This window comes from Schistocerca piceifrons, chromosome 5 (genome assembly GCF_021461385.2).
Source record: "Schistocerca piceifrons isolate TAMUIC-IGC-003096 chromosome 5, iqSchPice1.1, whole genome shotgun sequence".
NCBI classification, from domain to species: Eukaryota; Metazoa; Arthropoda; class Insecta; order Orthoptera; family Acrididae; genus Schistocerca; species Schistocerca piceifrons.
In genome coordinates, this window is record NC_060142.1 from 387,674,904 (window position 1) to 387,702,870 (window position 27,967).

Genomic DNA, 27,967 nt, shown 5'->3' on the forward strand with positions numbered 1-27,967 from the left:
AGGGGTTTGAAGGGGCACAGTTTCATTACAGACTGAGTTTAGGACATAAACAGAAACTCCACCTATCACTCGATGATAGTTGCTATGGTTCCTGTAATATCCCTTATAGCCACAGAGGGCAGGGATCCGCATTGCCAGGAACCAGGTTCCCTAGAGGACAATGCAGAAAGCAGGTGTAAAGCTTAACGGTTGCTGTAGCTCAGACATGGGGTAGAAAAAAAATGCCGCAATTCCACTGGAGGATGATGCCATCGTGAGACTGGGAAGGCATGGAACATTCAATGAGGCAGCTTACGCCTCAGGGTCACCTTCTGCCACTGACTTATTACCCGAGCAGTCTATATCCATTGTGCCTGAAAGTCTGGTGAGTTCTAGGTCCTCAGCTGATGACAGAATCTCCACCTCATCCTCAGATGCAGAGCTTGTAGGTAGGGTTGGTGTGGGTGCCACTGCAATTCCCTTGGTCTTGGGGATCAGTGATTCAGTCTCCAGGACTGACGATGAGCGAGAAGCCCTACAACCAGCTGCTTTTGGTCTCTTCAGCCACTGGTGGGTGTCATCTTTCCCACTAGCAGAAACCTGGGAAGGGACCCCTTCCTAGTGAGGGGAGCCGAAGAAGACTTATGCTTCTCCGGCTCAGAAGTGGGGACTGATGTCCCCGATGGTGGTGGGGGGGTGTTGCTCCCAAAGTAGGTGGTGTGGAAACAACAGGGAGGGAAGTGCCCCCCACCAGGTGGCAGGTGTAGTTCCGGATCTGAGAGGCAACAGGAATTCGATGAACTGATGGGGCGACATCTGTTCTCGTAGTGGCGGCTAAGAGAAGGTCATAGCCACAGGATGTAGGCACTCAAATTTCTTCTTAGCCTCAGTGTCGGTCAGTCGGTCCAGGGTCTTATAATCCATGATTTTCCTCTCTTTCTGTAAATTCCTGCAGTTGGTGAGCAAGGTCAATGATGCTCTCCGCAGTTGACAAAGGTGGGAGGCGGGGCACATGGAGTATTGGGATGTGATGGACGTCCACAATCTCGACATGTGATGCTGGAAGTACAGCGGGAAGACATAGGGCTGAACTTGCAGCACTTCAAGCACCGCATTGGGTGGAGGGATATAAGGCTTGACGTCACAGCGATAGACCATCATATTGGCCTTCTCGGGCAATGTGTCACCCTCGAAGGGCCAGATGAAGGCACCGGTGGCAATCTGCTTATCCCTCAGATCCCGATAGACGCGCTGTACAATATGAACACCTCGCCGCTCTAAATTGGTGTGCAGCTTGTCATCGGAGTGAAAAAGAAGGTCCCTGTGGAATATAATACCCTGAACCATATTTAAGCTCTTATGAGGGCATGATGGGAACAGAAACATCCTCCAACTTGTCACAAGCAAGTAATGCCCGTGACTGGGCAGAGGATGCTGTTTTTATCAAGACTGACCCAGAGCGCATTTTGGCAAGCCCTTCACCTTCCCAAATTTGTCCTCCAAATACTCCGCAAAAAACTGAGGCTTCATGGACATGAAAGATTCCCCATCAACTCTTGCACATATGAGGTACCGGGGCAAATAAGCTACGCTGGCATTCCTTCCATGGTGTGGCCAGGGAGGGGAATGAGTTGTGGCTGTATTTCTTAGCACTGAAGTTAGACTTTGCCTACTTAGAGACTGCTGGTTGATGGTTGGTATGATTTTTAAAGGGACCAAACTACGTGGTCATTGGTCCCTTGTTCCACTGAACCAAGTTCATGGGATAAAACAGAAAACAAACAGTACGCACCACAGGAATTCTAGATGGATGAAAAAAAACATGAAACTGAACACACTGGGGACAACAGAAGACACAGGCAGAAGAGCTTAAACAGTAGAGCAGATATCCTGGACTGGCTTATCACGAGGATAAAAAAGGATGAGCCAGCCACTCTGCAACACATTAAAATCTCTAACCGAAAAGTACTAGGACAGAAAGCACAGGGAGACAAAGGACAGGAACTAAAACTTAAACCGAAGAATAAAAACCGGCATCAAGTAGAAAACATAAAACCATGTTAGCCGTGGAGGCATTGTCACCATAAAAATTGAAGGAAGTGTGTCAGGGAGATGAAAATTCTGCCTCAGAGTGGCTAGATGTGGGCAGTCCAACAAAATGTGGACCACTGTCAAACAGGAACCGCAGCGACAACATGGTGGGGCCTCACGCCAGAGAAGATAGCCATGCATCAGCCAAGTGTGGTCGATGCGAAGGTGGCAGAGGACCACAGAGTTCCTAAGAGAAGCCTGCAGAGAAGACTTACATTCATTTGTGCTCTCCTTGATGGCGTGGAGTTTTTTGGGCATAACTAAGTTGCGCCATTCAGCATCCCAAAAACTTTATGGTGTAACACCGATTAGAGGTCAGGTTTGGGTAGACCAATCTCCAGAAGTGCTTATGAGTGGCCTGTTTGGCCAGCCTGTCAACGAGCTCATTTCCCAGAATTCCGATATGCCCCAGGGTGTATACAAAGACCACTGAATGACCAGACCGCTCGAGGGCATAAACCGACTCCTGGATAGTTGCTACCAGAGGATGGCATGGGTAGCACTGATCAATGGCCTGTACACCACTAAATGAATCACTGCAGATCAGGTAGGACACACTGGGGCAGGAACGAATATGCTCAAGGGCTCGAGAGATGGCCACCAGCTCGGCAGTGAAGACACTGCAGCCATCCGGCAAGGAGCGCTGTTCGATATGCACCAAGTGAGCATAGGCAAAGCCTAACGACCATCAACCAGTGAGTCGTTGGCACAGATGACTTCGGAACCCTGGGACGCATCAAGGATCGACAGTAGGAAGTGACTGCAGAGTGCCTCAGGAGGAATGGACTCCTTATGGAAACGCGATGGGTCCAGCTGTAGTTTCAACCAAGGCGTACACTACGGAGGCGAATGTGTATGGACCCACATGGGACGCTGTAAAGTTCAGACAACAGGGAACAGACATGTACAGCGACTATTATCCCTGACTGAGGTTGCTGTTCCGGGAGATGAACCACTGTGTTCAGGAATAAAAGATGGTAATTCGGATGCTGAGGTGAGCTATGGACGTGCGCTGAATAGTTGGTGAGCAGTTGGCGGCACGTGATGTGCAATGGAGGGACTCCGGCCTACACTAGTAGATTGGCCACAGGACTCATTCGAAAAGTGCCCGTCACGAGATGAATCCCACAGTGGTGCACAGGATCAGGCAACTTCAATGCTGAGGGCGCTGACGAGCCATATGCTACAGTCCCATAGTCAAGTCGTGACTGAACTAGGGCATCGTAGAGCTGCAGCAACGTAGAGCAATCTGCCCCCCAAGTGGTGTTGCTCATGCAGCGGAGGGCATTGAGATGCCGCTAGCACTTTCACTTAATCTGACGAATGTGGAGGAGCCATGTTAGCTGGGTGTCGAAAACCAGTCCAGTGATATGTTTCAACTACCTGTAGTGGATGGCCATCAGGGTCATTCCATGTCAAATCAACACACCTATTTTACCTCACACTCTTAGATTTTGCTGAAAGTTGGTATACTTATAGTGGGCACTGAGACTAAGAAAAATACCAAATTTCAATTTTTTATCTCAAACCATTCCTGAAATATGGCTATGTAAACTTCTCAAAAACAAGCCAAAAAGGTGTGAACGGACTTTTTTTGAATTGTCCTAGGAGCTGCCCTAATTGAGCTAGAGAACTGGGAAAGGTGTCATTTTGCAGCATTTTGCATGCTCTTTCCAGGGATATGCAACAAAACATAGCTTCTAATTAATAACCTTTTTCAAAATACTAATTAATATTTTTGATTTAATTTTAATCTTTTTTTTTTACAAAAAGTACATAATTTAAAATTTTCAAAATATTTCATACTGTTGTAAATCACGTGGCAAAATATAAATGTGGGATGATGATGGGTTAATTGTTAAAAATAATTATTCCGGACTCTTTGTTTTTCACTAACGGCCCTAGTTTGACCAAATTGACCTTTAACAAGCAGGAATTTCTTTAAAATATACTGAAAGGTAAGTAAAAAAAGTATTAGAAATATCAAAACATCACCTTATTAAACCAAAACTAATCAGCATATTTTATAATGAAGTTGATTGCTTATTTTAATTTCATGCAACTTCACTAACAGTATATTAACCGATATAACAAAAACAAGAAATTGAGCATTTAACTACAAACTGAAATAAAGTATGAATAAGTACAAGTATTTACATAATAGTTCTGGTCCATGATGTTTGAAATGGAACTATTAAACAAATTAAATACGTAATGCTTTTTTTTGAGTAACAGGTATCTATACATAGCTAAATTTAACACAATAGGTACTAACAATAATTCTGAAACAGCTTTCTATAAAATATACATTAACACTAACCTGAGACAAAAATTAAGTTTTGAGTTGAAAGCAGTTTCCCAATAAATTGTCTTGGAACTTCACAAATTACATTTTAATAAAGCTGACTGGGTTTGGTTTACATCACTTTCATTAAGAATGTATGTTCTCTGTGTCGGAGTAAATGGATTGACTTTTGTGAGAACATCCACAACTGACACCCACAGCCATCTGCATGTGCAGGATAAGAGAATGACTTAGCTGGTCCACATGGATGAAGAAAAGTTATTTTCACTTCATCAAGTTCTTCATTTTTTTCTAAAATGTACCCAAGCCACCAGTTTCTGCCATATACAGTGGTGACATAGCCTGATACATCTTGTAACTTCAGTTTGTCTGGTGATGTAGTTACTTCCCTCTCCCAACTCTGCATATCACCTGAGAAGTATGTGACTATTAATTTTGATGTAGTGTTGGGAATGAAAGCGTGAAATTGCTGTGTTCATTTGATTGTCAATGCCTCTTCAAGTCGCCTTTTTAAGAATATTTCTGAAGCAGCATAGTCTTCTTGAGTGGAATATGCAAAACCAACATTTATGATATTATCTACTGCCCACTCAAATAGATCTTGTGCGGTTTGGATCTGATTTTGGTATGGCCTTTGCAGACTTGCACAAGCTGCCAGTCTCTTTACTGAACCCCCTACTGCATCACAAGGCCCTTTCCCATGTGCTGTGGCTGAAAAGTGCCACTCAGCTTTTATGTTGAAGTCTTCCTCAAGAAGGCAAAGGTTCAGGAAGTTTTTCTTATTTTTATACTGAGTGGCAGAACTGTTAGAATAATAGTATATCTTTTTTGGAATCATTTGAAATTTAGGTGTGTGTGTGTGTGTGTGTGTGTGTGTGTGTGTGTGTGTGTGTGTGTGTGTGTTTGAGGTTTACGGGCGCTAAACAGCGTGGTCATCAGCGCCCAAACGCATAAAAACAGGAACAGATGCAGTGAAGGGACTAAGACGGACAGCAAACAAGGAGAACGGCTAAAAGACACAGACCTGAAGCAGTTCCACATCCTCACAGACAGAAGCAAAACAAGAGGAGAAGAAACGCACTAAAAAAGGAAAGGAAACACAAGGAAAAGCGAACAGAAACCGAAGGGAAACGAGGAGGTAATCGTGACTGGCGGACCTCTTACCTAAAACCCGGGTGAGCCAGTCACCCAGCAGCACATTAAAACCCTCTCCCTAAAATCCGAGGCAACAAATTGGACAGGACACAAAACCGTAAGACCTTAACCACAGTCGTTGTGTCGTCTTGCAAAATAGAGGGCAAATCCGGTGGCAAAGAAACCACCGCCCTCTGGTCAGAGAATAAAAGACAGTCAAGTAAAATGTGGCGGACAGTAATCTGCACGCCACAAGCACTGCAGATTGGGGGGTCGTCCCGCCGGAGTAAAAAACCATGCATTAAGGGACTGTGCCCGATGTGGAGGCGAGTGAGGAGAACCTCATCCTGCCTGCATGACTGGTAGGACGTACGCCATGGCCGCGTGGTGGCCTTGACCAGACGCAGCTTATTTTCACCGACTGCCAGCCACTCCTCTTCCCATTGATGCATAACACGAAAATGCAGGAAGGAAGTAACAGCATGGAGGGGGACGGCACAGTCAACAACGTGAGGGAGGGAACATGCATCTTTGGCAGCCACATCCGCCAGTTCGTTTCCCCAAATACACACGTGCCCCGGCACCCAGCAGAAAGAAACCTCCTTCCCCTGCCGTTGCAGGTGGAGTAGGGTATCATGGATGTTCTGGACGAGCATAGCCGCTGGGTACAAGTGTTTCATGGTCTCAAGGGCACTCAGGGAGTCAGAAAAGATGAGGAACTTAAGACTGGGAACACATCTCATCTGCTCCAACGCCCACAAGATCGCAAACAATTCAGCATCAAAGATGGTAAACGCCGCGGGAAGCCATAACTTGACGACTCGATCAGGGAAAACAATAGCACAACCAACAGAGTCCCCCTGTTTAGAGCCATCCGTAAATACTGGTACATGGTCCGGATGCTGGTGTAAAATATCGGAAAATAAGGAGGTAAAAACAAACGCAGGAGTGCAGCTCCTCCGGTACTCCGACAAGTCTAAAAGGACGCTGGGTCTCTGGAGCAACCAGGGAGGCAGACGAGTAAAACCTTGTCGTTGGGGGGCCACACGCTCCACACCAAGGGACGCGAGCAAATGCTGGGCACGAATCCCAAATGGTCTCATTGCCCTAGGACGACTGGAAAAAGAGACGTTCCGTAGGCAGTCGGGCAACGGTAGGGTACGCAGGGGAGGTAGGACAGGCAAGGAATTGACACACCCGTCGCACCATGAGGAGATTCCGCCAGATGGCGAGCGGTGGTTCCCGTGCCTCAGCACACAGGCTGGGGATGGGACTGGTACGGAAGGCACCAGTGGCCAGCCTGATACCCTCATGGTGTACTGCGTCAAGAATCTTCAGATACAAAGGCCTTGCTGACCCATACACACTGTGCAACCATAGTCAAGACGCGATCGGACAAAAGCCCTATAAAATTGCAGCAGACGCGCCCGATCTGCTCCCCAGGACCGATGGCTCAGACACTTCAAAATATTCAGTGCCTTCAGGGCCCGCACCTTGAGGTCTTTAAGGTGAGGCAACCACGACAACTTGGAATCAAAAGTGAGGCCCAGGAACCTCACAGTGTCTCTAAAAGGAAGAATGGTGTCCCTTAGACGCAATTCAGGGGATGGAAAAAGACATCGAGAACGATTAAAATGAACACACACACATTTGTCTGCAGAAAAGGTAAAACCGTCTTCGCAGTCCATGCCTCTAATCGCTTTATCGTAAGCCACAACTGCCAACTAGCAGTGACAAGACTAGAGGAAGAACAGAAAACAACAAAATCGTCCACAAACAAGGAGCATTGGGCAGGACTCCGGATAGTGGACGCGATACTGTTAATGGCGACGGCAAAGAGGGTGACACTTAAAACGCTTCCCTGAGGAACACCGTTCTCCTGCACGTACAAATCAGAAAGCACAGTACCAACCCAATATCGAAAGAGGCAGTGGGAAAGAAAGGACCGAATGAAGATGGGGAGATGGCCACGAAAGCCCCACTGATGGAGTTGATTGAGGATAGGGCGGCGCCAAGTAGTGTCATACGCCTTATTAATATCAAAGAATACACCTACACAATGCTGTTTACGTAGGAAGGCCTGCTGGATGGCCGCTTCAAGCAGGGTCAAGTTGTCTATAGTTGAACGACATCTCCGAAAGCCACACTGAGAGGGGCTAAGGAGCTGCCTGGTCTCGAGCAGCCAAACCAGGCGACGGTTGACCATGCGTTCCATTGTCTTCCCGACACAACTCGTCAAAGCAATACTCTGATAACTACTGGGATGTGTTCGGTCCTTCCCTGGTTTGAGGAGGGGAATCAAAATCGCCTCCCTCCACGAGTCAGGGTACGTGCCGGATAACCATATCATATTAAAACAATGCAGGAGAACTTCCTTGGAAGGCAGTAACAGGTGCTGCAGCATGCTGTACCGGATTTGATCATGACCAGGTGCAGTATCATGAGCCACAGACAGCGCCGAATCCAGTTCCCTCATTGTGAAGGTGCAGTTGTAGGGTTCAGAATTTGGAGACCGGAAGTCCAAGTGACCCCTCGCGATGGCAGTGTGGTAGCGGCAGAAATCTGGATCACAGTTAATAGTGGCGGTAGATTCCGCAAAATGCATGGCCAGTGTCTGGGCAATGTCTCTCGGTGCCGTGAGGAGACTTCCCTGATGCAGCAATGCCGCGACAGGTAGCTGGCTGAGTTTCCCGGAAATCCTCCTGATGGCTTCCCATGCTTTCGTAGAACTAGTTGAGCGGGAGATGGAGTTCAGAAACGATTGCCATGACCGTCATTTGCTCTCTTTAATCACTCGCCGCGCTTTGGCCCTTGCCACCCGAAAGGCCGCACGATTGTCAGCTGAGGGATGGCACTTGAAGCGGTGCAGAGCTGCACGGCGGGCTCGGATGGCTGAACGGCACTCAGTGGTCCACCAAGGGACAGGACGCCTCTTGGGATGACCGGATGACCATGGGATTGACAATTCAGCAGCATGGGAGATCATGGCTGTAACATGGTCTACCCATTCGTGGACACTGGCACGGTGTTCCAAAACAGCCAGTTGGCTGAAAAGTGTCCAGTCAGCTCTGCTGAGGTGCCACCGGGGTGGCACTGGTAATGCCATAGCCTCATCCAGGAGGCGAATCCAAAGGGGGAAGTGGTCACTAGAATGGAGGTCAGCAGCAGCCTCCCACAGAGCAGAATCCGCGAATGCTGGAGAGCAAAAGGAAAGGTCAATAGCTGATGATGACCCAAAAGCAGTACAGAAATGAGTGGGAGCACCAGAGTTGAGGATGCACAGTTCTTCAGACATCATGAGGCTTTCCAGAATGTGACCCCTGGGGCAAGTAGTCGAAGAGCCCCATAAGACATTATGAGCATTGAAGTCCCCCAGAAGAAGAAATGGGTGGGGGAGTTGGCTAATAAGGTCTGTGAGAGCCTCAGAGTCTATTGCATCCTGAGGCGGTAAATAAACTGAACAGACTGTGAGCCTCTGACACACAAGAAGGTCAACTGCAACTGCTTGCAAGTCTGTAACGAGAGGGAGCTCAGATGAGGGGTGCATTTCACGGACAAAAACCGCAACACCACCCCTTTCCCCCGTCAGATCATCTTTCCGATATATGGTATAGCCCCGTAAAGAAGGAGCATCAGTGGCCCGAAAATGTCTCTTGGAGACATAAGCACAAAGGGCACTCTCGTACAAGGAGTTGTAATTCGGCCACATGCGTCCTGAACCCATTTAGGTTCCACTGTAATATGGGAGCCAGTGATCAGGGCGGCTGAACTTTCACCCTGCCTCTGTGTTATGGAGGAGAGCCCGTACTGGCCAGAGATTTATTCCTGGGGCGAGAAGATCGCCCCCGGTCGACATCAATGTCCATCAGCTCCGATGACGACCCACGGGAGATGTCAGACAGTACGATGGCCTCGTCATCGGACCGACCCTGACCAGTCTCCTCAGGTGGCAAAACCTTCACCTTCGGCGTCTTTGTCTTGGGGGGCTTAGAATGCAGAGCCTTGTCAGCAGTTGGAGCTTTACTCGCCTGGGCAGAAGGCGCCATATGGGAAGAGGCAGGAAGTACCCCAATGTCAGCAACCACGGCCTTGTCCGACGTTGCCGGGAGAGCCGCAGGTTTCAAAACAACTGCAGCAGCACAAGTGCACTGGCAAACGCAGGTATTAGTGCTAACACTAGCAACCTCCGTTTGCGTAGCAACAGTGGCCATTTGTACTGGTTTTTTCAGAGCGGAAGCGAAAGATGTCGTAAACACAGGAGGTTGCATGGCCTTAAAGAGCTTCTTGGCCTCACCTTAGGGGATGCGCTTAGATGTTTTGATCTCCTGTATCTTCCGTTCTTCGAGATAGATGGGGCAGACCCGGCTCCAGACAGGGTGACTCCCAGAGCAGTTCACGCACTTCACAGGCGATGAACAATCGGCTCCTTCATGGGCAGGCTGACCACATTTACCACAAGTTGCTATCCCATTGCACCCCAACATAGTATGCCCAAAGCGCTGACATTTAAAACAGCGCATTGGGTTGGGGAAATATGGTCGTACTGGCAAACATAAGAACCCCACTTTAACATGCTCTGGGAGTCTCGGGCAACTGAACATGAGAATAAACGAGTCGGATTTGACTAGGTCCCCATCGACTCGTTTCATAATATGCTGCACGTCAACAATACCTTTGTCAGCCCACTCAGATTTTAACTTGTCAGTGGAGATATCCACCAAGTCCCTACATGTCACAACACCCTTACTATAATTCAAAGTGGAGTGGAGCTCGGTCTCGATAACGTACTCTCCGAGACAGGTTGCTTTCTGAAGAGAAGCGACTTGATGGGAACTAGAAGTCTCAACTAACAGAGTCCCATTGCGCAGTCGCTTCACAGATTTCAGTGTTCCTGCAATATCATCAAGACCCTTGTGGATGTAAAAGGGAGAAACCCTCTCAAAGCTACCCTCCTTCCGTTTAATAATCAAAAACACATTCTGATTAGCAGCATGTGCTCTGTTACGGCAGTCTGATAAATCTCTAGCAACACAAGGAGCTGGAGGACCGCAGCACAAAGTCGCTTTTTCGATGGGGTGTGTTTTCCTACCAATGGCCCACCCAATCCACTGGTAGGGGGAAATGTAGATGTTGAAGGGTCCATTGCGGTCCCACGAGCAGCTAGGGAACTAAAGGTCCACTCAGACAGAGCCCCACGTGCCTGAGTAAGCCGTATACAACTGGGGTGCGGCAGGTGCCCCAGAAGTTACCCGCTTGCGACTGTTCCACCCCAACAGCCATGCATCTCATAGGCGCGGAGCACACCGTAAGATTGAGGGGTTTTTATAGAGGTTGGCCTTCCTCGCAATCCAGGCGGTCAAGCCAAGATTACCATTCCCCGCAGCACACAACATTCCACCGCCGCGCCATACGGTGGTCGCTGAAGCATGTCCGGGGGTTACGGTGACAGGAGACTGGCGGCGCTGACCAGTCCCCAGCTCAGGACCCCGGGGTCGCCAAGCCTGTACTCAGCAAATGAATGCTGAGCCCCTGGGGGCATTTGAAATTTATTTGTTAGATATGAAATTAGCTTCTTTTGAAAGGTGTAAACCGCAGTTGTATTGTGCTCCAGGCAATCAGAAACAGTGACAAAGCTCATATGCTCAATTTTGTCTTCCTGTTTGTAATATATAACAAAAGGATGAATGGTAATCTGTTGTCTTGCCCAGTGGAAACTCTGAGCTTCATCCTGTAGAACTATACTGTAATTTTCTGAAAAATCACATATGACAACAAATTCAGATTCCACAAGGTTTTCTCTTGTGGAGTTAAGGAATGTTCGTTGTTGCTTGGCAATGAAGTCATGCCGAATCAAAGTCAACATCTTACTACAAAATAAATCTATGAATTCTTCAGAAGTTTTCTGAGCAATTTCCAGATTACATCGGTCAACTGACATCCACTGTCGGAACTGAACTTTTTCAATTAAGTTTTCATGAAAAGAGTCTTTTAAAATTTTATGTATGACAGTTTCTCCTGGTCAGTATTCACAGTTTCCCATGTTGCAATCAACTGATGATGGGTTGCAAAGCATTTTTGCAATGCACTGCTTATAATTGTTTAAGCTGCTGTTTGTTACTGTATTTAGTTTGGCATTTTCTATCATTAATTTTATGTTTTGGTGAGTTGTGCACACGCAGACAGTGTGTGTGCCACTCCGGCCAGCTAATACACAATGTTTTGGTCTCAACTCAGCAAATTTAGAGAAACCTATTTTTATGTTAGGAAACTTGTCTTTAAAATGCTTGTAAGCTTCTTTAAGGTTACACAAAATAAGTCTTTTTGATATTTTTATTTCCACTTGTTTCTGTAATTGTCACACAATCTTTAATACCTGGTATTGCCCTGCTAACTTCATCATTTTCATAAAATGAATGAACATTTTGACAGTTTCTGTTGGTTAACACTTCCCTGGTTTTGGGTTTGGACTTTCCATGAATCCTTTCTCTTTCAAAATTTTTTTGGACTGCCGAACAATGTAATTAGGAGCATTAAATTCCCTCATTATTTTCCTGACACTCCACTTTTCAGGTAAATTTGTAAGAATCATTAGTTTTTTTGCTCTACTTACAGAATTTTTAAAGTTTCTTTTAAGATTTTCAAGAACGGATTCATCAGTATCAGCATCTGACGAAGAAATTTCAGGAGCAACAAAAAGTTTACGTGTCATTGATGTGATTTTCTTCACTTTTGATTTGGCGTAATGCCTAAATATTAGTTTTCTCTTGTCAATTGGGGACTCACCTAGTTCTTGAAGTGTTGTGTTAAATGTTTTAACAGCTACTGAAGTTGGAGTGAAGTCAGGGTCTTGGTCTCGGATGATTATCTCTGATCCAGAAGATTCTTCTTCAACACTTTCATCACTGATGGGCTCTGGTGTATTTTTCAATTTGGTTACATCTTTCCTACATTTATCACAAATCTTGGCACCACTTGGTATCTGAGGAAATAATTTGGGCAGCCATGTTGTGACATTTCTCAGTTTTTTTCTGCCTCTAATAAAATGATTTGACTTCTTCAATGGATTACAACACTGCACTCTTACAGCACTGCACTTTTTACTTGGTTCCATATTGATACAAAAACCACTTATAAACTGTCCTTCAATGTATAGATTTACTAGAAAATGAACTATTTGGCTCCAGTCTCTGAATTATTGTACAGACATCAAGCCCTATGTATACGGTCCTCTACTGACGTACTACCTTAAAGGTCAGTTTGGTCAAACTAGGGCCGTTAGTGAAAAACAAGAGTCCGGAATAATTTTTTTAACAATGAACCCATCATCATTCCACATTTATATTTTGCCACATGATTTACAACAGTATGAAGTAGTTATGGAAATATTTTGAAAATTTTCAATTATGTACTTTTTGTAAAAAAAATTAAATCAAAATATTAATTACCATTTTGAAAAAGGTTATTAATTAGAAGTTATGTTTTTTTTTGTCTATCACTGGAAAGAACATGAAAAATGCTGCAAAATGACACCTTTCCCAGTTCTCTAGCTCAATTAGGGCAGCTCCTAGGGCAATTTTAAAAAAGTCTGTTCACACATTTTTGGCCAGTTTTTGAAAAGTTTACATGACCATATTTCAGGAGTTGTTTGAGGTAAAAAATTGAAATTTGGTATTTTTCTTAGTTTCAGCACCCACTATAAGTATACCAACTTTCAGCAAAATCTAAGAGGGTGAGGTAAAATTTTTATTTAAAGTGTGTTGATTTGACATGGAATGACTCATCAAGAAAAAGTGCAGGGTCAGGATGGACTGTCCGTTGCCGACAGAAGTGCAGAACACAGGTCTTGTCGGCAGAGAAGTGAAACCCATGGGCGAGAGCCCATGACTGGGCAGTCTGAATGGCTCCCTGTAGTCGGTGTTCAGCAACACCAATGGCTGAGGAACTGAAGTAAATGCAGAAATCGTCAGCATATAAGGAGGGAGACACTGATGGCCCTACTGCTATTGCTAGGCCATTTATATAGCAACTAAAAACAATGGAACAGTCAATACAGAGCCCTGTGGGACCCCATTCTCTTGGATATGGGAGGAGCTAAAGGAGCCCCTGACTTGAACACGGAAGGTACAGAGGGAGAGAAAGTTCGCATTAAAATCGGAAGCGAGCCATGGAGGCCTCACTCATGCAGCGTGGCAAGAATTTGGTGGCACCGGGTCGTGTTGTAGGCGACCAGAAGTTGGTGCCTGGAAAAAGCTGTCCAGATGGCAGACTCAAGGCACACCAAATTATCTGTCGTTGAGTGGCCTCGCCAGAAACCACCCTGGGATGGAGCCAGAAGGCCCCGAGACTCCAGGAGCCAACACAACCTCTGGCTCACCATTCATTCGAGTAATTTACAGAGAATGTCGGTGAGGCTAATGGGGCGGTAGCTGTCCAACGCTGCAGGTTTCAACACTGGGACAATGATACTGTTCTGACACTGGGATGGGAACACTCCCTCGCCCCAATTGCGATTCAAGATAGACAGAACCTGACACAGTGAGGCCACAGATAGATGTCTGAGAAATTGGGAGTGAATTTGGTCAGGGCCGGGAGCTGTGTCAGGGCAATGGGCAAAGGCACTGAGGAATTCCCACTCAGTAAAAGGTGCACTGTACGACTCAAGGCGGCGCAATGTAAAAGACAAATGCTGTCGTTCTGCCTGCTCTTTCAAGGAACGAAAATCTGGTTGATAGTTTGTGGAGGCAGAACTCCGAAATGCTCGGCGATTTCACCTGAGTCAGTGCACACTGCCCCATTTTCTGAAATCCCAGGCAACCCCAGCGGGGTCGGGTAACCATTAAGGCGGCGAATCCGAGTCCACACCTGGGAGGCAGGGGTACGAGAACCAATAGAGGCAATGTATCTTTCCCAGTACTCTTGCTTCCATCTTTGTATCAGGTGGCAGGCACAGGCACGAAGCCGCTTAAAAAGATTGAGAGATTCCAACGATGGACGCCGATTATGTCATTGGAGGGCCCGCCTACGCTCTTTGATGGCCTCAGCGATGTCGGGTGACCACCAGGGCACAGTTTTACGCCGAGGGCACCCGGAAGAAAGAGGAACCGCGCGTTCTGCAGCTGATACGACCGACGCAGTGACCCGCTTGACCACCCCATTAATAGCGCCACGTGCAGAAGCGTGAACAGTGACAGCAAATGTGAAAGCCAGCCAATCGGCCCTGTTAAGGGCCCATCGCGGCAGCCATCCAGAAGAATGATGGTTGGGTAGTGACAGGAAGATCAGAAAGTGGTCACTGCCACACAAGTTGTCATGAACCCTCTAGTGGACAGATGGTGAAAGTCCTGGGCTGCAAAGCGACAGGTCAATGGCCAAATAAGTGCCACAAACCACAATGAAGTGTATGGGGTCTCCCGTATTTAAGAGGCTGAGAGAGAAGATTCTCGACATCCCTACCCTGGCCAGCAATCACGGCACCACCCCACAAGGGGTTATGGGCACTGGAAGTCCCCCGTAAGCAGGAATACTGGGGCGAGTTGGGAGATCAGAGCAGCCAAATCGTTAAGAGGTACTTCACCATCCGGAGGGAGGTAGACAGTGCAGGTAGACGTAATATCCAAGGTCATCCTTATCCTCACAGCAACAGCCTCTAAAGCTGTATGAAGAGGCACTGATTCAGAATATACAGAGGTAAGGACATACAGCCATATGCCACCTGATGCCTTGTTACAGTCAGTCCAGTTTTTATAAAATCCCTGATAGCCACGAAGGGCAGGGGCCTGCATTGCTGGGAACCAGGTTTTTTGGAGGGAAATACAAGAGAGCAGGTGTTGAGCTTAAAATCTGTCTTAGTTCAGCCAAGTAGTGGGAAAAAACCGCCACAATTCCACTGGAGGAGAATGCTTCCTGTGTTCGGGGAAGGCATGAAGGGACTTAGAATGCAGGTTACTCCCTAGGGTCCGCTGCTGCCACCGGTGAAGGGCTAATGGCTAGGAGCATTGTTTCAGAGGCAATGGTGAGAGCTAGGTCCTCAGGGGACACTAGAATTCCACCTCATCCTCAGAGGCAGAACTGATGGGTGTAGGTGGTGTTGGGACCACAGGAACCTCTTTCGGTGGAACAGGTTGTTTCTTTTTCTTGGATTTTTGTTTGTCCTCCCGCCGCTCTTTCAGAGCTTTCTGGGAGGCCTTCCCTGAAGCAGCATCTGGTAAGGAGGAAGAGCAGGAAGCCCTTTGACCTACAGCCTGTGGCTCCTTGAGCCACTGGCTAACTTCCACTTGTGCACTGTGAGGGGCCTTGGATGGTAGAGCCCCTATGGACGCCGTATGTGGGAGAGTGGCCAAAGAAGGGGGGCACTCCTTCGGCTCAGGTGTGGGGACAGGCGGCCCCAACGGTCGGGAGGGCATTGCTCCCAAAGATGGAGTTGCGGGATCAACAGTGATAGGTGGAGCCCCCACCCTTAAGGGGGCAGGTGTGGTCTTGTGGCCCAAAGGGCCAGTCACAAGTGGTGTCACTGAGGAATGTGAAATGTGTGCAGTTGCTACAGCATATGGAGTTTCCATGCAGACTGGGTTTAACCGCTCGAACTTTTTCTTAGCCTCTGTGTAGATCATTTTGGTCCAGGGTCTTCTATTCCATTATTTTTCTTTCCTTCTGGAAAACTGGGCACTCTGGCGAGCAAGGGGGATGCCCCCCCCAGTTGACACAGACGGGAGAGGGAGCGCATGGAGCATCAGGTTCAGATGGACGTCCACAATTTTGGCATATAAGGCTCGAATTACAGTTGGAAGACATGTGACCGAACTTCCAGCACTTGAAGCACTGCGTTGGGGGAGGGATGTATGCATGGACATCACACTGGTACACCATCACCTTGACGTTTTTGGGTAAGGTGACCCCTCGAAGGCCAAGATGAAGGCACCGGTGGCAACCCTATTGTCCTTCGGAACCCTGTAGACATGCCGGACGAAGTGAACACTTTGTCGCTCAAGGTTGGCGCAACTCATCGGACTGCAGAAGGAAGTCTTTGTGAAAGATAAAACCCTGGACCATGTTAAGACTCTTACGGGGTGTTATGGAGACAGGAACATCACCCAGGTGGTCACAGGCGAGGAGCGCCCTTGACTAGGCAGAGGCTGCTGCCTGTATTAGGACAGACCCAGAACGCATCTGGGACAAACCGTCCACCTCCCCAAACCTGTCTTGGTCAACAAAGAACTGAGGCTTCATGGTGGCAAAAGATTTCCCATCAGGTCGCACGCAAACTAAAAATCAGGGTGAATACGGTTCATGCCGTTCTTTAGCCTGACGTTCCTCCCACGGTGTGGCCAGGGAGAGGATAGAGTTTGGATCATAGTTCCTGGCATTGAACTGATGCTTTCCACACTTTGAGACTGTTGGTTGAGTACCAGCAACAGATGAAAGACTCCGCTTCATTGTGGTTCATCTGCCCTGATGTCACCCACTCCGAACGGGGGCCCTTCCCAGCCTCAGCAAGGGACACCTGGCAGGATGGCCAGTGCCATGAGCCCCGATGCATTACTTTTTGGGCAACCCTCATTCACCCCTTACACAAAAAGGAAACATTATATGTAAACAAATGTAGAGAAGTATCATTAGTGTCTGTCATGAACAACTTTTTATTATGACATCTTCTTGAGATAGTACAACAATAACTTCAGAATATGGAGAATGTTACGGAGAGTTTATAGACGAGGTGGAGCAAATTCAAAATTCTAAGACTAATCTTTAGACATCAAATTTCACAGTGATTATTCAAAATTTTTGACCAAACAAAGTTTAGACCACTAAACTACTGCAATCAAAGCAGATTCAAACACACAAGCAAAGTACACCGCTGGCCATTAAAATTGCTACACCACGAAGATGACGTGCTACAGACGCGAAATTTAACCGACAGGAATATGATGCTGTGAAATGCAAATGATTAGCTTTTCAGAGCATTCACACAAGGTTGGGGCCGGTTGCAACACCTACAACATGCTGACATGAGGAAAGTTTCCAACCGATTTCTCATACACAAACAGCAGTTGACCGGCGTTGCCTGGTGAAACGCTGTGATGCCTTGTGTAAGGAGGAGAAATGCGTACCATCATGTTTCTGACTTTTATCAAAGTCGGATTGTGGTTTATCGTATCGCGACATCGCTGCTCGCGTTGGTCGAGATCCAATGACTGTTAGCAGAATATGGAATCAGTGGGTTCAGGAGGGTAATATGGAATGCCGTGCTGGATCCCAACGGCCTCGTATCACTAGCAGTCGAGATGACAGTCATCTTATCCGCACGGCTGTTACGGACCGTGCAGCCACGTCTCGATCCCTGAGTCAACAGATGGGGACATTCGCAAGATAACAACCAGCTGCACGAACAGTTCGATAACGTTTGCAACAGCATGAACTATCAGCTCTGAGACCATGGCTGCGGTTACCCTTGACACTGCATCACAGACGGGAGCGGCTGCGATGGTGTACTCAACGACAAACCTGGGCGCACGAATGGCCAAACATCATTTTTTCGGATGAAACCAGATTCTGGTTACAGCACATGATGGTCGCATCCGTGTTTGGCGACATCATGGTGAACGCACATTGGAAGAGTGTATTCATCATCGCCATACTGGCGTATCACCCAGCATGATGGTATGGGGTGCCATTGGTTACATGTCTCGGTCACCTCTTGTTCGCATTGACGCCACTTTGAACAGTGGATGTTACATTTCAGATGTGTTACAACCCATGGCTCTACTCTTCATTCAATCCCTGCGAAACCCTACATTTCAGCAGGATAATGCACGACTGCATGTTGTAGGTCCTGTATGGGCCTTACTGGATACAGAAAATGTTCGACTGCTGCCCTGGCCAGCACATTCTCCAGATCTCTCACCAATTGAAAACATCTGATCAATGGTGGCCGAGCAACTGGCTCGTCACAAGACGCCAGTCACTACTCTTGATGAACTGTGGTATCGTGTTGCAGCTGTACCTGTACACACCATCCAAGCTCTATTTGACTCAATGCCCAGGTGTATCAAGGCCGTTATTACGGCCAGAGGTGGTTGTTCTGGGTACTGATTTCTCAGGATCTATGCACCCAAATTGCGTGAAAATGTAATCACATGTCAGTTCTAGTATAATATATTTGTCCAATGAATACCTGTTTATCATCTGCATTATTTCTTGGTGTAGCAGTTTTAATGGCCAGTAGTGTAAAATCCATGAGGGGAATTTCAGAGTCTCACAATCAGAACTTGGGTACGCCAACAAGATGGACACTCTCTCCAGTGCTCTTCAGCTGTATGCTTGAGAAAGAAATACAACATTGGCAAAATATATTCTTACAATTACCTATCCAGGCATATTAGCCAGAGAAAATTGGAAGTTGGAGATTACTATACTTCAGTCTTCACTTGAGACACAACACCCCAGAGAAATTTAAGAAAAACTTGGTTTCCTGAGTTAACAGGAAAAGGCAGAATATATTACTTGCAACAAAACATTGGAAAAAAGAGAAAATCAAATGAGTCCAGTAAGTTAAGCACCTTGGTGAAATAATGTTGGAAAATGGAACTTGTCTCACCCAAAACATCTGCAAACAGAGGTGCATAAACATAATAAGCTTAAAGATTACAGTTCTGTCATTTAACCATGGTGCCCCTATGCATCAGAAACTATTATTTTCACCAGGAAATAAGTATTGAAAATATTAAAAAAGAAATGGAAAAACTGCATGTACAGTCAGTTCAGGCAAAGTAGTAACTAAGCAATTCGAAGGTAAGTACAGCTACGAAAAAGATGACATAAATGCTAGCTTCCAAAGAAAAGATGTCCCTTCATGCAGCACAACCAGACCATTCCAGATAGTACCCGGAGTAAAGGGGCGGTGGAAGGGGGGGTGGGGGGGTGACAGCAGAATACACCAAGAGGGGAAAATCAACAGTTAAGCATTGCAATAGCCTTTGAAAAAGTGAGAAGTTGAGTAATATAAGAGAAAGCAGTTAAATTAAATGTAAGGGATCATAGAAAGATGATACAGCAGGATTTGCAAAATCTGTAAGTGTAGACATGCAATGTCTGAAGCTTCAACAATATTGTTTGACATGTCAGAGAAGATTTCTCCAGGCAAAGTGTTTGTCTATAAACTAAATCAGCAATTATCTTTGAAAGTCATTTGCAGGTCTAGTAGGATAATACAGGGGCTGCCAGACTATACTGTGTGGCATGGCATCTTGACTGTCAGTGGAGTCATTCCATGCAACCATTAGTGGCAGCACTGTAGGCACAGGTTAAATATTGGTCCTTGTCAAGCAATGTTGCATGACCTTTAAAGAATTACAACTGACGGTTTGCCTTGATCGGTAGTGATGTGGAGGGGAATGCAGGAGCAAACAATCCAGTCCACTCACAAAAGGAGGTTGTAGCTACAATTGGTGCTATTGCATCTTTCACTGGACAGACTTCAGGCCAATGAGAGAAATGATCAATTGCTGTCAGGCAGTACTGATATCCTTCTGATGGTGGTAAAGGTCCAATAATGCTGACCTGGACAAGTTCAAATTGTTGAATTGGTGGGGTGAAAGTACTGAGTAGAGCTGCAACACACTGAGTTATTTTGTTGTACTGGCGGACAAATGCCTTCCAGTTCTCCTTAATGTTTGCCTGAGCAAATGTCTTTTTTACTAGTCTCACAGTAGCCCTTACTCCTTGATCTACTCTGCTGAAATGAATACTCATATGTGTGTCGTTAATACATCACAGTATAGTGCTACTTTTGAATGTGGTATCAGAACACTTTAGAGCAATAAGTCTTACAATGTTTTGGGGCCCACCTTCAGTTTGTAGTCTCCTTCCTGGGCATTGGAAAGCGCTATGAAGTCAAGTTCTTATGTCATAGCGTCGATGCGAGACAGTGCATTTGCTGGCCCATTCTGCCCATCAACATGTCGACTATCTGTAGTAAATTTCATAAGGAAGTCAAAATGCCACAACTGGCATGGTGCTCCCTTGTCTGGCTTCTGACAGAAAACAAATGCTAATAGCTTATGGTCTGCAATAAAAGCAACGTGTATCTTCAAACACGTGTCAAAATTTTTGGTTGAGGGATGTGTCATGCACAGCTCGCAGTTGTTCGCTGAACAATGTGCTTCTGAAGGTGGATTTTTCACTGAAGAAGCTACAGGCTGCCAGTCATATTTTATATGTTATGCTACAGCTCCTGTGGCAGTTAATGATGCAGCCAAAATTACTGAGAAAGGTGCATCAGTAAGAGGATGAGCTAATACTGCAGCCTCCACAATAGCAGCCTTTACTCTGGCGAAGGACACACTTTTCATCAATACACTGTAGCATGGGTCCAGGTTTAGTGGGTTGGCGAAACTGAGAAATAGTTTCCTCTCTGTCTTGAGGTGTCAGAATTCCTTGTGAATTGATGAGGTATCCTTATAATTTTGCTTCCATTATTCCAAAGACACATTTTGATGAATTGCTCTTGCAGTGCAATGAATAGTTGCTGTGGGTGTGTAAAGTGCTCTGCCTCACTGGACAACATTACAAGCAGGTCATCAATATAGTCTTAACGGAACTGTCTCCAGTTATTTCATCCATGAATTCCATGAATTGCTCTGAAGTTTGGGCAGCTCTGCATAGTTAAAATGGCATTTGCAGAAATTTATAAAGTCCAAATGAAGTACAAACAGTTGATCTGCATATGTTCTCTGGTGCAATGGGTATATGATAAAAAGCTTGGATGAGGTCTATTGTGGAGAAAACTGCCTTGCCATGAAAATAAGCATAGCAAAGTCTTCAATATGTGGTACAAGGTGGGGATCACATATCGTTCTGGCATCAAGCTTATGATAGTTGACAGTTACCACATGGGTGCTTTGCTATTCTTAGGAACAATATGGAGTGGTAGCCCCAGAGCTATTATCTGAAGGGCAACAGGTCCCATGCACTGGCATGAAAGAGAATTCTTGCTTTGTGATCCTGAGTTTGTCTGGAGGCAGACAATGAGGCTGTGCACGGACTGGTGATTCTGGCATCGTAACAATGTGATGTACCTTTGAGTGTCATACCTCCGGGTGTTATACCTGTGCTAAAGTACGTAACAGATCAATGAATACAAGTAGCTGGTGAAGCAGCTTGTCTTATAGTGAATCACCAGCAATCACTTTGATGCCAGTGTGGTTGGCATGATGTAGGTATCTATGACTGGCCATTAGTTTTGGAGAGCCAAGCAGGCATTGAAGACAAAGATCTGGGAGGAGGATGTAAAATATGACAAATCTGCTCCAGAAATCAGGTATAACAAGTCTGTGGCAATGAGTCTTCATACAAATTCACATCAATGATTGAAGTTTAGATGTAAGGTGACATGGCTGCAGGTCTTGATGTAAGATCCGTTCACAGCATATAGGTGACCACCATCAGTATTTCACTACGAAAGGTAAAAAGAAGGGTTAACAAAGACTTCAGCACCTTCATCAACAAGGAATTATAGCTTTGTAGCGTGCTCTGTTATGAACAGTTGACAGCTGTCCAGTTTGAAATCAGCCACTATTGCTACTTATTTCTGGCAGTATTTTCCTTGCAACAGAGTATTCAAGACTGCCAAGCTGCAGCTCCAAATTTTCTGTGATACCAGCAGATATTCTCCCTGGTGGCCAAATGCTTGTTTCTGCTGGAAGACTGTTGTTGCTGCTACAGTTCACATATGGAGTAATGATTTTTAGGATTGTTACTTGCTTAGATAGTTCAGTTACTTTTGCATGCAGTGCTTCCAGAGAATTGTCCTAGTGGAGATTCCCGTGACACATTTGGACTGATTCATCTCAACTATTCAATCTGGGGTTTAAGCAAGAGCATCAAGGTCACCATCCCAAACTGTATTTTCTGTGCATCTGCAGGTGAGCATGACAGTCAAACATTCTGCTGAATATGACATATATTCTGCTGAATATCACTGTTAATAGCATTGCAAACCAGCATGCAAAGAAAATGAAGTAGTTTGGATGGTGCATGTTTTCAGAGTTCTTCAATGTAGCAATTTTTCATGTTTCTTGGCTTCCAACTGCAACAAACATGTTACAAGCACATGCTTGATGGCTGTGTATTTTTCAGTGCTTGGCAAGGAAGCTAAGATGTCTTTTTAGTGATATGCTTATTAAGTGCAGCCATACATAACTACATTGAGTTTTGTTCTAGTTGATACAGGCCATGACAAACTGGTTTGTAAGTTGTGAAACCACAATATTGGATTATATAACCAGAAATATGGTGATTTCAGTGCAATTGGACCGAGGATCGTCTTTATCACTGGTAAATCAGAGTTTGCTAGATCCTGTAGATTTGGTGTGCCAGGTGTAGTTATGTACTGCAGTTTTCATGAGCAGTTTTGCACCACATGGTTGATGTGAAAAATTACATAAGATGGCATTTAACATTCCAAAATGCAATTTGGGAACTTGAACTCACCAAATGTCATGTGAAAATACAATTTATTCAACATAATTAATTAAACTGCATAATTGTAAATAGCAATGAACATCTATATATCAATCAATTGGTTTAAGTTTAGAGATAATATGAATAAGCAAAGAATCTACAGGCAACAAACTATATCATTCAATTTATTGTTCACAAACCCAATATTTCAAACAAAGAATTTATGTAAGTTTACCAAGACCACTATCAGCTGTCTATGTGCTGGGAGTCAAGATATATCTAATACAAATATTAGAGTTATGTGGAATTCATGACACCGATGCTTGGAAACATATAGGAATTGAAGGAGGAAAGGAAGCAGAATTCACGATTCTCAATCCAAATATTCCGATACATTATAGGAGCCACTAATGAGATAATTTTTTTTTTTTTTTTTTTACTTAATTTTTTGGAGATTTTCAATTTCCTGCCAAATTCACATTGGCAATCTGTTATACACTTTTGCACCAAAATAAATCTCCATTTTGGCCCCTACAGAGGGATGCATAGTCTACATGAAAATTATTTTTATTTATATTATTGTGGTTGTACATTGCAGAGTTCATCCTAAATTAACTCTTGTTATTAGTGAAAAATACCATAAGGGTATATATATCCCACAGACTCTGAGGAGGGTTCAACAAGATACTCAGTCTTCAGCTTTACACAATATTGTTATTTCATGCTCCTGTAGAAAACACACTTTTCACTTTAATCTCTCTGCACCAGATTGTGTCACAGGAGAATATTGAATGAAGGAACACTAAGTATGCTAACAATCCTGTCTGTAGGTCAACAGACACAATGGGAGACATTTCAGCTGGGAGAACTCAGTTTTTTGGTTAACTTCGCCACATGCTGGTACCACCTCAGCTTATTATCCATTTGAATGCCCAGGAACTTTAGACACTGAACCTTCATCCAGTTTATGTTGATCTCTACTTCTGGTACCTCTAAGTCATTTTGCCATATTTCCAAGTTGTGTAATAACAAGTTTTTGTAAGATTAAGGGTTAAGCTTTGGCTTTGAAACAGTTGTAAGTGTTTTCCAGTATGCTCTTGGTTGTGTCTTAATATGTGTTTGGAATGCATCTGAAATCTCAAATAAAGGGCAAGTGACAGAAATTTTATATACAAGAGATATCAAATCAATGTATCTAGTTTTTCATTAATAATATACCAAACAATGTCAGGATGCAAGATGAAATGGCCTCAGCTCATAGAGATTTTTTCACAAGCAAATGTGGATTCCTCTAACAGAGCAGTGTCCCACTACTTTTTGTTATGGAATATTCATGGCTTGGGGGATTTGTAGCATTTTCTTTTCCATCTGTGAATTCATTTATTTTACCACACTAGCTTAAAAAAGTTACTATAAGTGGAAAAATATTATGTATGTGCTTGTTAACCAGTTTTTGACTTACAATGCTTGTTGGCTGAATATTGGTTAGCAAAATAATATATTGCTGTAGAACACACAAAATGTTGTTTTCATTTATAATTATGAACGTTTTCTACCAAGAACTGACAGCAGAATCAGTTAACATAAAAAAAGTTATACTAACCTCCATCCTCTTCAATGCTGTTCGCAGTTCAGGCAACATGTGATTACTATCTGAAGCCACAAATACTGATGCTACATCCTTCATTCCTCGGATTACCCTTTTAAGCTGTCTAATGACAGTTTCTGTTGAGGGCATGCACATTTCATTTGTAGCCACTCCTCTTTCATTATTGTACCCAAGACACTGTGGGGCTGCAAATAGCTTGGGACTGTGTTTAACATGTTTACATGCATTACCCTGGAAACAAAAATTCCAAGTAACTGGCCTCCTTTTGACACAAAACAATAACACATTACCAGCACAGTAAATATGAAAGAAACTCTTCTGGACCTGTTCCAAACAATTTAAGTCGATCCTGTTTTACTCCTATTTGCCAGTCTTTCTTATCTGTCTACGATGTAGAGCACAATATAATCATTCTGTGGTGATATTTTGTAATGAAATGCCAACCAGTCAATAAATTTATACAAATGATTATATATAAAAACAAAGATGAGGTGACTTACCGAATGAAAGCGCTGGCAGGTCGATAGACACACAAACAAACACAAACATACACACAAAATTCAAGCTTTCGCAACAAACTGTTGCCTCATCAGGAAAGAGGGAAGGAGAGGGGAAGACGAAAGGAAGTGGGTTTTAAGGGAGAGGGTAAGGAGTCATTCCAATCCCGGGAGCGGAAAGATTTACCTTTGGGGGAAAAAAGGACAGGTATACACTCCCACACACGCACATATCCATCCACACATCCTGATGAGGCAACAGTTTGTTGCGAAAGCTTGAATTTTGTGTGTATGTTTGTGTTTGTTTGTGTGTCTATCGACCTGCCAGTGCTTTCGTTCGGTAAGTCACCTCATCTTTGTTTTTATATATAATTTTTCCCACGTGGAATGTTTCCTTCTATTATATTGAATTTATACAAATGGATTTATAAGAAGGAAACCACTGGAATGAAGCATTTGATATCCCAAATCTAGAGCAAGTGACATACTCTATCATTTAGAATCTATTTTATAGCCTATCTTTCACTTCTGAGTTAGATACATAATGATACCAACATTCCCATTTCAAATAATTTATAATTTTTTTTCTTTCCTGGGTACTTGGCCACCAACTCCTAGCATGAACATCATTTCTAAAGGCTGACGATTTGTCTGATTCAAGACAACTGTTTCTTCATTAGCATTTTTTTTTTAAATTTATACTTATAACAGCACCAGGGACTCCATTTCTTGGTGACAGAGTAAGGTGATTGATTGACTGGTAGATTGATTTGGGGGGAGGGGACCAAACAGTGAGGTCATCGGTCCCACAATCTAAGATGGTAGAAGCAGGGAAGAAACAACACAAACGAGAGTTCAGTCAATGTGCAAACAAAGGGGGAAAAGGGACACCAGGGCAGCAATAAGAGGAAAGAATAGGAGACGCATGGGTGGGAACGGGGCGAGCACCGGAGCCCCAAAAACGCTACACGCAGTGGGGCACCACAGTGCAACCGACATGTCCTAACACCTACACCATACCATATGATACACAGGGGACAACACCAGGCAAAGAAAACATAAGTAAAGAAGAAACAAAACAGCACAACAGACCAGGCAAAACTGTAGGGAAAAGGCAGGGAGAACATGGCTGGTGTGGAGGCGAGGTCAAGGTTTCCATAACCAATGCCTATGCTAGCTGAGGGAGTAATTCCAGAGGAAAATTCAAGGACTTACAGTTGAGAGTACAAACCACTTTCACGAAGAAAACTAAGAACAGATATAATGGTACAAGGGTTGTCCACTAACACCTGAGACATGGAAGGTGGGATAGCATTTTTAGTGTGAAGTGCCAAAAGGCAGGAGCACTGCAGCAAAATATGTATCAACATGAATTGAGCCCTACAACTTCAAAGGGGAGGGAGGGGCCACTCATTGTGGAGTACAAAACCATGTGTCAACCAAGTGTGGCTAATATCAAAATGGCAGAGGATCGTCGATTCCCACCGGGAGAGGCAGATGCAAGAACATCACCTGGCGGGTGTATCCTTGATGACGCGGAGTTTATTAGACAAGGGAATAGCCTCCTAAAAGTTAATGCATGATTGAGCAAAGAGGAATTTGATGTAAAGCAGTAAATCTGCCCCTGGAGTGGTCACAGAGAATGGGGAGTAGGTGGTCAAACCCCCCAGCCACATGATAAGTAAGGTCATTGCCTTGAATACCTATGTGGGCAAGAATCCAAAAGAAATCAACCAAATAAGTAGCATCACTGAGACCAGCAAGAAAGTTGTGGATGGCAGAGACCAACGGGTGGTGGGAAAAACACCAAGCCATAGCCTGAAGGCCACTCATTGAGTCCATACATAATACAACTCGAGTGAGGGAGGGCTGTGTAATAAAACAAAGGGCTTGATAGATGGCCATCAATTCTGCAGTAAACGCCCCCACATGTGGCAGGAAAGAGATGGTGTTAGGTGCTAACAGAAGTGGTATTCCATGCTGACAGAGGTCGTGAAGGCATATGCCACATGATCAGTGGAAATAGAGCTACCGGTGTAAAAAGAATGGCATCCTGAAATCTCTGTAAGTGTTTGGAACACCATTGGTCGCCATTTGAGCAATGGGGGCTTTGGTCCCAAGAAAAGATCCAGCTGAATCCACGGTCAAGAAACTAACCAAGTAGGGTAGGCGGAGTCATGGCAGAGGGAAGTGAAGTGGAGCCCAACTGGTAAACTCATCTGAGGGTGGGCACTGGGCAGCAGGTGGGCAATGGCCCAAAGTCACAAAAAGAACAGAATAGGAAGGGTGATCAGGAGAAGAGCAGATAGTGAAGGCATAAGAAACCAGGAGCTGGGACTGCTGAATCAAAAAGGGAGGGATCCCTGCCTCAACCAGAAGACTATCGACAGGGCTCGTTTGAAAGGCACTGATGGCTAAATAGGTACCACAATGGCGAACTGGGTCCAAGAGGAGCAATGTGGAAGGGGTAGCTGACCCATAAACTTGAATAGCTACATTCCAGACAGGACAGAACCAATGCCCGGTAAAGGTGGAAAACAATATAATAATCCACACTCCAAGAGGTGTGGGCAAGGAAGCGAAGGGCATTGAGTTTATGAAAACAGTTAACCTTCAGATGATAAAGGGCAACAAAGTTAGCTTGTTGTCAAAAAGAAGACCCAAGAAACGGAACTGGTGGACCACGGTCAGGTGTTGGGCATTGAGATAGAGCTCTGGATCCGGATGGGGCCCCTAGTACAGCGAACCTCTACGCAAGAGGAGAGAACTAAAAACCGTGCGAGTGCGTACACGTGGAAGTGCACAGGATGGCACCCTGGAGCTGTTGTTCTGCAGAGGTCACTGAATGGAAGCTAGCCCAAATACAGAAATCATCCACATACAGAACAGGGGCGA

At 45.0% G+C, this 27,967-nt stretch overlaps 1 protein-coding gene across 1 annotated transcript in view; it reads right to left on the bottom strand.

Annotated features, from left to right (window-relative positions):
- LOC124798368 (GDP-fucose protein O-fucosyltransferase 1) overlaps positions 1–27,967 on the bottom strand; it is a 113,320-nt gene that overhangs the window by 17,827 nt on the left and 67,526 nt on the right. Inside the window, exon 6 of the mRNA XM_047261737.1 lies at positions 24,570–24,806. Coding sequence (XP_047117693.1) covers positions 24,570–24,806 — 237 coding nt within the window. The remainder of the gene's footprint in view (positions 1–24,569; positions 24,807–27,967) is intronic.